This window comes from Cardiocondyla obscurior, linkage group LG03 (genome assembly GCF_019399895.1).
Source record: "Cardiocondyla obscurior isolate alpha-2009 linkage group LG03, Cobs3.1, whole genome shotgun sequence".
Lineage (NCBI taxonomy): Eukaryota > Metazoa > Arthropoda > Insecta > Hymenoptera > Formicidae > Cardiocondyla > Cardiocondyla obscurior.
The window spans coordinates 5,608,525-5,618,773 of record NC_091866.1 but is presented as its reverse complement, the minus strand read 5'-3'; the positions used below and the strand labels follow the sequence as shown (position 1 = coordinate 5,618,773).

The 10,249-nt window shown below is 35.7% G+C and overlaps 2 protein-coding genes across 2 annotated transcripts; one reads left to right on the top strand and one right to left on the bottom strand.

The window, feature by feature from the left end:
* Positions 1 to 3,845: 3,845 nt before the first annotated feature.
* Positions 3,846 to 4,878, bottom strand: Mpp6 (M-phase phosphoprotein 6). The gene is made up of 3 exons (XM_070674938.1): positions 4,602 to 4,878; positions 4,438 to 4,538; positions 3,846 to 4,283 (listed from the first exon to the last, which is right to left on the bottom strand). Exons 1-3 carry the CDS (start codon positions 4,647 to 4,649, stop codon positions 3,986 to 3,988), a joined length of 447 nt encoding a protein of 148 aa, XP_070531039.1. The 5' UTR covers positions 4,650 to 4,878; the 3' UTR covers positions 3,846 to 3,985.
* Positions 4,879 to 4,965: 87 nt separating this feature from the next.
* On the top strand, positions 4,966 to 8,991 carry LOC139113626 (uncharacterized). The gene is made up of 3 exons (XM_070674907.1): positions 4,966 to 5,284; positions 5,385 to 5,591; positions 5,667 to 8,991. The coding sequence occupies exons 1-3, from the start codon at positions 5,179 to 5,181 to the stop codon at positions 8,804 to 8,806; spliced, it is 3,453 nt and encodes a 1,150-aa protein (XP_070531008.1). The 5' UTR covers positions 4,966 to 5,178; the 3' UTR covers positions 8,807 to 8,991.
* The last annotated feature ends 1,258 nt before the right edge of the window (positions 8,992 to 10,249 follow it).

Sequence of the window (10,249 nt, the reverse complement as noted above, 5' to 3'; positions counted from 1 at the left end):
GGAGCTGCTGCTTTAAATTCAACGATGTGCGAACGCGCGATTTCGAATGCTCGTTGATTAGCGCTTCTCTCTTTGCACGGGGCTGCAACTTAAAAATCCGCGGCCACAGGTGGGCGAGATATTAAGTTCCTCTCGGCCAAGATCTCGAATCCTTTTTTCCCGTCGCGGATATACGATTACTTTAGATAGGATTGTTCTCGCTTTTCCAACCATTTCTCCAATTTGTTCGCGTACTTTCGCAAAAATATCTGATAGCGAGGAGATTAATTTGTACACGTACCAGCGGATCTTTCGCTGGGCGAAGTATTCGTCCGTTCACCTCTCACATTCTTCTACAGATATCGCGAAATTAATTTTGTTATGCAAATAAATTATTGTTCCACGAAAACCGACGTCTTCCTTCGAGCAGCACCAAGAGATCAAATTAATAATCTTCCGGAATCATTAATTTAATCATATTTTAGTTTAATGCGTTTATGCCATGTGAATTAAATTAATTAAATTAACGCGCGTACAAAGGCTCATAATTAAAAGCACATCACGAAATGTTAAAGCAGAAAAAAATGTGTTTAGATTAAAAAAAAAAAAATTTCTATTGTTTAATATGGTGCGTCAAAACGCCGGGTCGTTTTTCACAAATTTTAAATTAGCGTAACCTCACGATGAGATTTTATCCGAGCTGTCTGAATAACAACTTACTCTGAGGGATGATGCGAGGAAGGCAGACAGAACGGTGCCTTGTTTGCACTTGATAAACGAGCGACGTTTTCTTCCGCGGTGTGTATCGGCGATGTTTGCTCGTCGTTTAATGCCGACGACAACCTGACTCAAATATTTAGCACGTACAAGACGAACAACAAGACTGCCTTGCTGCGTCCGAGCTTTCGTCCCTGCCTCCTTCTCTTCTTCTCTCTTTATGAAACTCGGCAGTGACGCATGTTCTTTGCTAATGTAAAAAAAAAAAGGGGGAAAAAGAAAAACGAAAAAAAAAAATCACGGCGATACGTGTGTTAATGTAATCCATTTCTGTGCAATCTCGTATTATTTTGCCATTAACAGCTTCTATAAAATTCTATTATACATATATGAATTTGGTAATATCTAATAAGACGACATTAATTACATCTGTGCAGATAATATAACGGGCTTCATATTTTGCGCCTCGTATTCAACGATCTGAAACTCTTAATTATATAAAAGAGAAATGCAATGTACGGGAAATTGTTCGCTGCACGGTATTTTGTTAGTTTCCGCTCGTTTGTCGAATTGCGGAATTGCAGTTCTCGTAATGCGCAACGGCCTCTTCATTTTCTTCCCGTGCAAAAAGACCGACAAGCGAGGTAGAAAGGGAGCGGTCAGTTAACTTCGTCGTCATCGCGGTACTAATCACTCTCCAATCAATAGATCGTGCTTTAATTGCCTCCTCGGGGTTCCGTTATAGAATTCTAAACGCGCGGGAGTAAGCGAGAGAGCGTTATCTCTAGAAAAGAGTCATTATGCCGCTCGAGATCAGCATTCAGATTCTAGTCCACCCTGACTCTACCGATCTTTGACGGTCGCTGAAAGAAGAATTATTTATTGTTAGAAACATTATAAAATTATGGTTTGGTTCAAAATTATATTTCTCAAAAATAATCCTATAGCGCAAATTGTTCGTAATCACGGCAGAGTTTTTTTTTTCTTCTTTCTTTAAAGATAACACGACAAAAGTGCGATAAACGCATTTGCTTCGCGTTCTCCATCGTTGTCCCCTAAAGAAATTCTACGAAAAAGTTCTACTTTACATATTTCGCATACGTATTAATGTAGCATAACGCATGTGTCACGTATATTTTTAAACGCAAAATTTTTCTTAGGAAGGTATCCAGCCGCGCGGTTTCTCTTCGCAGCGGCGCGCCGCTTTTGAAAAGACGAGTTGTTGCGACCGATAATTACTGCTCGCTATAGTGTAGATACTGTAGACATTAAACGTAATCAGAATTTAATCACACACTGCGCGAATAGGCAGGATATAAAAGAAGCACCGATGGCTGGTGTTCCGAGTAAACCGAAATGCAACATTAATAACTGGCGTTGCATTCGAAACGAGCTTGTAACAGCTGTGCTATCATTTGCAGAGCTTGTTTCATTTGCCCTAATACGCACGTTAATATTAATGGACTCGTGGACGTGAAAAGAAAAAGATTCGACCGACCATCAATTTTGCAGCCTGATAACTCGACACGGATGCGCGCGTGATAATTTATGCAACGTGGAACTAATCACGAATTTCCCTTTAATGGCGATCCTTCGTGAAATGAGATTATGTCGTAGATATTCATTTCTAAATTACGCTTTATATATCTTAAATATATATTTTTTTAATTTTTAAAACCTATTTGGTATTAAAAATGGTTTTTTTAATGATATTCAAATTCTGAAAATGAGTTTCTTTCCACTCCACTGCGTTAAAATTCGCTAGATACATTACTTGTAATTATATGACGCTGAAACATCGATAAGCTTATTTTTGCTGATAAATAATCACCGTCTCGCAATACTTTTAAACTTTCACGAGGTAAAAACGGCGCCGGTCGGCCAAAGTAATCGGGGATTTTATAAATATATTATCGAGCCACGCTCGTGGGTTTCGCGATTTTCGATATGCAACCATCCCGCGGAGCTCTTAAAGGGAAGAGCCGGGACTCGTTCAAGGCAAGCCACATACCGTGCCACTGCAATTAACGGCCCGATATTTCATCTGGAAAACAAGGCGAAACAGCCAATATTATTGCATCATGATCCTGACGTGGCAGCTGTTAAGAATACATTAAATCTCGGAAAGTGGTGCAACAAGCGCGAACGTGCGAATCGCTTTCCCGGATAACGGCGCGTCAATAAACGCCACGAAACTGTAACGATAAATAACAAGAATGTCGTTTGTCCCGTGGTAATGGCGCTTTAATGGTTTTCCGCTGCCAAATTAAAACGTAATATAATATATAATAGGCAATATATCGTTCAGTCGCGCACCCATCCCGCTACATTTATATCGTTGTGCGTGTTATTTATTGGATATTTCGCTCACAGTAAAAAAAAACGTACGTGTAAATTATCAGATATAATAAATATAGAGATGCACTATAAAAATTTAATAAATATTACAAACAATACTTGTAAAAATATCACTGTTGTGTGAATATAAAAAAAATCATGTAAATTGTAATTTATTAAAGTTTCACGTAAAATCGTACGAGTCTTTATACACGCATAGTTAATGTAATTCATACAATTATTATTTATGCAAACCTACTGAATTTTTACAATGTAACTTCACATTGCTGTACTCGACAATTTACACGTAATTTTTTTTTTTTTTTCTTTTACGTTGCTTTTTTTCCAAACAAAAGTTTGTGGCACACAGTCGTCGTTTGGTGCTCGACTTATTTAGTTATCAGAAAGTAAATAATTGCGTTGCCGCGTTATTAATTGGCACTGGAAAGCGAAAAGCGGCACGTACAACGCAGAGAATGCTAAATATCAGGAATTACTTAAGAACACGCAACTATCTATTTACGTTATTGCGTAACGCGAACGCGAACGCGAGACGGTAATTAACGGAGTAATTAATCGGCGCGCAATAAGACGCCCGGACTCTTTAAGACACCGCAAATCTGTCTCGGAAGATTAACACGCGGAAGAAAGGCTCCGACACCGTCCGGACAACTTCATTTGATATATCCCACGCGTGTAACGTTACATCGCCGTGGTGCTGAACCGTATTTCGTTTCTGCCGTTGCAAAACCGAGCACAGTAAACTTTACACATTGTTAGAGACACATATGAGCAGTTAATTGACAAAAAACTTTAAGTATAATTAAAAGTATATTTCTAAATCAATATAAAGTCTTCATTCAACGAATATGTTAAGAATTGTATAACATATTTAATTAACGCATTTAAAGTTAAATGTAATAATCACGATGCAATTATTTATCGTGCAGATTTAGTCTACAGGTTTTAAGAACCTTGGTTTTTTACGCATAGGCCCATCTTCATCATTTCGATGTTGCTGCTTTCTATGCCTATTTACTGTATCAAATTTCGCTCGCATTTTCTGCCACTGAACAGTCATTTGTTCATCAGATACATCAGCTTCTTCTTTTTTCTCTTCTTGACCTCGTTTGGAATTCTCCTTTGCCTCCATTAATTTTTCTATAGCTGGATTCATCCCTTGAAAGCTTAATCTACCATCGTTAAGTCGTTCGCAGAAAATGTAACTTGACTCCATAACAAATTTCCCACTAAAATGTAAAATAAATACGATATTAATACAAAGAAAAATCATACAAAATTTTTTTTGCAAAACGCTCTGAAATTTACATTATTATTTAATTAGCATTACTCTCAGTTAAAATGCAGCTTTGATACTCAAAGAAAGTGATAGAAAATACTTACGTTGCTTTTTTCATTCGTGACGTGAGCTCATTGTCGAAGTATTCCTCCCCCTCTTCTTGAAACTGTTCTTTCTCCACTTTATCTTTCGTCCGTTTCATGAACTGCAAATGAATTCATATATTATTGCCTTGTATTAAAAACACCACCAAATCTTTTTTTCCAACCTTCATCTCCAATATACTCTTTGATAGAGCTGTTCTCTTCGATTCCATGTTTGCAGTAAGTACAAATGCTGCTACATAAGACCGATACCTCTAAAAAAAAGCAAATAATTGAAACGCGAAAATCTGAGCTGCCGCACTAAAAAATCAAAAGAAGCTCCTGAACATCGAACTGGCGTGTTAACAATCCTTGTAAACGAACTGTATCCTAATTTGCCCTAACCAAACTTTTCTGACTTGATGAAAGCTCACGTTGCCAAGCTTGAATGATAACAGCACGAGTCTTTTTATCGATCAGGTGATTGTTAGTTCCGAGAAAATCTGCTACGAGGCACGACTGGCATCAACGGCAAATCGTGTTATTTGATCGTTGATGGGAGTCAACCGGCTGTATTAGACAGTATCACACGTCTCGTATCATTGTATGAAATAATTTACACTGTTCTCCACACGCAAAGACGTAATAAGTGGTTTGAGTGATTAGTTACAGAACTTTAAGTCTTCTCTTGCGACTTTAAATTATAGATATAGCAAAGATATCAGTGATCTTGCATTGTGTGAAATACGTTTTTCTATAACTATGGCAAAAAGAAAATCTTACAATCGAAAACGAAACTTGAGTCACAAATCCTTCGACTCCATCGGTTCCGGGTTTCTCAATCCGGATACGGACCTCTTCGAGGACGGTATGTATCTTTTTATTATCATTATTTCGCTATGCGATGTTATAGGTTAGAACCAAAGTAAATCTCCAAAACAACGAGACTAATGCATTTTTTTTTGCAGAACGGACACTTTGGTATAAACATTTAAATGATAATACGTTTCCACAACGTTCTATGACTAGCAATATTAACGAAACGACTAAAAATTTGAACTCCAAATCACACATAGATGATACTAGTCAAAATGCTACTTCAGACTGGTGGAAAAACTTAGAAGTTTCTGATAATGAACACATTTCTTCAAACTCTAAGCACACTCATAGTGCAGGTATAAATTGACCGATTTATTTTACCTTTACAAATATCAGTACTTACAATTCACATTATTTTTTTTTTTTTTTAGAAATAGCTAAAAGTTATATACTGCAAACATCAACTTCAGAGTCAGAGAAGGAGATCAATGTAAAGAAAAAGAAGGTTCATCTTCAAGCAAATACTAGGAAGAGTAGTAAAAATGCCTTTTCAAATGTTTTGAATGATGAGGTAACAATTCCATTAAAATCACTTAAAAAACAAGCAAGATCTAATCTTTACAGAGATTCAAATAAAGAAGTCTTGCAAGAAAATGTTCAAAAGGATGAAGAGGATAATTTTAGTCCAACTGAAAATATTTTGACAAAAAAGAAGAAGGTTCATCTACAAGCAAATACTAGGAAGAGTAGTAACAATGCCTTTTCGAATGTTTTAAATGATGAGGTGACAATTCCATTAAAATCACTTAAAAAACAAGCAAGATCTAATCTTTACAAAGATTCAGATGAAGAAATCTTGCAAGAAAAAATTCAAAAGGATGGAGAGGATAATTCTAGTTCAACTGAAAATATTTTGAAAAAAAAACCACGTATTTCTCGAAGAAGGAAAAAGGAAAACACGAAAGATCAGAATCCTTTCGAGGATGTTCTAACAGAAGAAAATGATAATTCAAATAGTAGGAATAAATCAAAATCAGTTATGCTTGGAAAGCAATCTTTGGAACGTTTAATGGATGAAAATATTAATATAAGTAAAGATTATACTACTCGAAGAAAATCTATGAAAATGTCTCGAGCAACATCTGATTCCTTAAATTTATTACCTTCAAATGTTGAAAAGAAAATATCTGAGAGTAATTCTAATGAGAATGTAAGCAGTACTGAAAATGACATTAATGTAGGACACAACAAAAAGTCGAAATCTCGCTTTTTGCATACACGAAGGAGCTTGGGAAAGAATATCTTTGCTGAAATTTTAACTGATGACAGTAGTATAAGTTCTCCTGTGCTTAATCGAGATGAAAAAACAGATATTCACCAGTCTTCATTGGCACCACAACCACTCAGCTCGCCAAACAAATCTGTTGACAGATCTAAAAAGTCTAAAATTGACATTTCTCACGAACATAAAAGTAAAAACTCGCTTTTGAATGCATCTAAGCAATTGGTAAATGAACAAATTGAAGATAATAGTGAACAGAAGTCGAGTGCATCTTTAGATAATGAATCCCACAGAAAAAAGTCTACATTTTTGAAACCAAATTTAAGACAAAGTTTACGTAAGAAGAAAAACGAAAAAGTATTTAAAGAAACCGGCACTAGCAGTGCAAGGAAAAGTAATATTTTTACTGAAAATAATGATACTTTTTCTGAGCAGGAAATTGAAATTGCAACAGAGATTAATCAGGAAAGTGGTAGAGCTCTTTCAGTAACTAAAAAGAACAGTAATGTGAACAATTCTTCAAGTGCCGAAGAATCTTTCGAAAACATTTTTATGAATGTATCAAACAGCAAGAGTGTTGCAACTTTAGAACATCAAAGTAAATCCGAAAACGATAATCTTATAATTAAATCAAAGGCAACTTCTCGAAAGAATGTAACCGAGACGTCAGAAAGGGATATTGTTTCCAGTCGCAAGTCTATCAGAGAGGAAACTTTGAAGAAGCATTCAAATATAAATGAAGATTTAGACAACGACGTAGAGAGTAACATAGAAGAAGATTTAAATGAGTTTGAAGAAGTTTCTAAATCAGATTTTAATAAGAAAGCTCGTTTAACGCGTAGCAGTTTAAAAAATCGATCTGAAACACCAAAGTCAGCGAAAAAAGAAATACATAAAAATATTAATAAATTACACAATGATGAAAATAGCGGATATAATTTAAATATGTCTAAACAAATATCCAAATCGAATTCTGATAACAAAACTCGTTTCACGCGTAGTACTTTAAAAAATCAATCTACAATGTCAACATCCGCGAATGTAGAAGTAAGTAAAATTATTAATAATGTGTCCAATAATTTGAGTAACGAATCTGATTCAAGTTTGTTTCAAAAAATGTCCAAATCACACACTGGTAGACAAGCACATTTCACGCGTAGTACTTTAAAAAATCAATCTGAAACGTCAAAACGTGCAAGCAAACATATGGAATCGTCTGGGAAATCATTAAATGCCGATAATATTGATAATGTCGATAACTTGAATGAAAATTCGGAAATAAATACCGATGTAGATAATATAATAAGTTCTACTCGAATATCTAATTCTTACATCAGTACAACAACACATAAAAATACTATTCCATCAGCTAAAATAAGTACGATCAATGAAGAAAATTCAGCCCTTGAGGTAGATTCAGTTGAACGAAATTTTACTCCAGCAAACGCAAAATCAAGCAATAAAATATTAACTCGTTCGAGCATTAGAGAGACTAGTGAAATTGCAAGTACAAAAAAAAGTCTGGACAAGTTTCAAAATCGCAGTACACCATCTAAAAAAGCTTCAAGCCGAAAAGATATTTCTTTTAATACTAATAAACAACAAACATTCAAGATACCAAGAAAGATCAATGATTTTTTTAAAGTAAAGCAAGCTTCAACATCGATGGACAAATCATCGAATACACACGCACAAGAGTCACAAATATTTGATGAGAAGATGGAAAGGATTAAAAAGGAGTTGGAAGGAATGAAGACTCGCGAGATGGCCGCAATGAAGATTAATACGACCAACAAGAATAAATCTGAGTTAAAAGTGAAAAGCGTGAAAATTATTATGAAAAAGAAGTCGGTCACGACTACTACAAAAACGGTGCATAAGGCATATCTTGTAAATGGAGAGGTATATAAACAGCCGAGGCTTCCTCGTCCAAAGTATTGGGTCACGAATCGTCTTTACAAGTTCTTGTGGAACCGCATGGAGCAGAAGTACCAATTTTCTACGAGAATAAAGTCCGAAAAATTCGTGCAAGGTTTAGCCGAGGTGGTCGCTTACGTTGACCGCAGCAAGAAATATGAAAAATACCAATCTCAAATAAATGCTTTGATGAAGGAAATGGCTCGCTTGGGAATTGTTAGTACTCGCAGTGATTTTTATCATTTCTGTCAGGATTTTCTGCCATACGAGTTTCGCGTTAAAGTTGTGCCTATGTTGATGCCTGGTAACAAAATTAATGTTCCTTACGATCCAGATAAGTTACACGTACCCATACTCAGTCCTGACAATTAACATCGTTAAAGGTATAATTACAATGTTATAATAACATTTATTACAATATATGTAACATGTAATTTTTTTTCTACAAAAAAAATGTATATCATATAATGTTAATTAATGTAGTTGATAATAATATAATATTTTTGATAATTGCAAAATAAAAAAATACGATAGCCATTTATTACAATCTGTCTCGATATAAATTATTATGTAATTATTTTTATACTTTTTTAAAATTAATTTTCTTTCTTTTTTTTTTGTCGATATTTGCGTATTAACTTTTTTTTTTTTTTTTTTTTTTTTTTAAATAATGCTCTATTTGATATGTTCGAAACGTAGGAGTTCCCACGCCTTTGACATTTAATCTTTCGACGCTTGTACTCGCACTTTAAGCGATAGGTATTGTGCGTGTATTTACTTACTCCAGTTTGCACGCGCATACATCATTTGCTTATACAGCCGCGTTATATATAGATCTATTGTGATAACTTTACGGTTATAAATATCTTTTTAATCGTTCGTTTTATACGACAATCTTTTTGCGCGAATAAACATCTTGTTTTTCCAGGACGTTCACAACAAAAATTATTTATACCGTTCCATAACGTGGATGAGTGTAACAACATTAGGCAAATTATGAAAGAGCGAGGGTTTGTGTGCACAGTTATACGAAAGAGTTAATTTCTTTTTTTTTCTCTGAGAACCGATCGGATTCCCTAACAAGGAATAAGTCTGGATTGTAAGTTAAGCTTTCAGAATTTTTATTAAATTAAATTTATAAATTCGTGGATTGAAGAAGTAGAGTCGGTATAGATAGTTGGGATTTTTTTTTTGCCAACGAAACGGATAATTATAAACGTATCGCGTTTGTTGCGTGCGAATGGTCGTGACGCACCGATTTAACAAATATTTACTATAGATTGAACGCTGCATTGACGTAACAGGGTTCGTGCAATGTGTGACGTATTCGATAACGCAACCCGACCGCGACACAAAGCCCATCGAAACTCGTCCGACTTTTAATTGTTACGAAAATTTCGAACGTCCAATTTAATATCCACTTTCTTCTTTTTTTTTTTAAGAAAGAGGATAATGTTTCAAAAATTAATTAATTGCATGTACGGGACACGCGCGCGCGTACGTATTCCCTGTACACAATGCAAGCCTCGTTTGAAGTCTAATCTCTATAATGGAACGGCCGCCTCAATTAGGCGGGACTTATTTTCGCCGGGCCGCGATGTTTGAGCGTGCATTTGTAGCCACGCGACACCGGCACGCGCCGCTCGTTACACCCCGTCGCCGACGGGGTGATTGTTTCCCCTGCAGCCACGCGAAAAACGATTGTGTGTGCCGAGTCCGCGTCGGCGGCTGAACGCGTTGCGATAATTGTGACGCGCTAGGCGAGTGAATCATGAACGAGCCGGGAGATTCTAACTACGCTACTTTTACCATAGG

Excerpts from the sequence above, each read along its gene's own strand:
- LOC139113626 (XM_070674907.1), top strand. The coding sequence starts at position 5,179 with ATGGCAAAAAGAAAATCTTACAATCGAAAACGAAACTTGAGTCACAAA. Across the intron at positions 5,285-5,384 it reads TACGGACCTCTTCGAGGACG|AACGGACACTTTGGTATAAA; the intron begins GTATGTATCTTT and ends TTTTTTTTGCAG. Across the intron at positions 5,592-5,666 it reads TAAGCACACTCATAGTGCAG|AAATAGCTAAAAGTTATATA; the intron begins GTATAAATTGAC and ends TTTTTTTTTTAG.
- Mpp6 (XM_070674938.1), bottom strand. The coding sequence starts at position 4,649 with ATGGAATCGAAGAGAACAGCTCTATCAAAGAGTATATTGGAGATGAAG. Across the intron at positions 4,539-4,601 it reads AGAGTATATTGGAGATGAAG|TTCATGAAACGGACGAAAGA; the intron begins GTTGGAAAAAAA and ends ATTCATTTGCAG. Across the intron at positions 4,284-4,437 it reads TCACGAATGAAAAAAGCAAC|TGGGAAATTTGTTATGGAGT; the intron begins GTAAGTATTTTC and ends TTTACATTTTAG.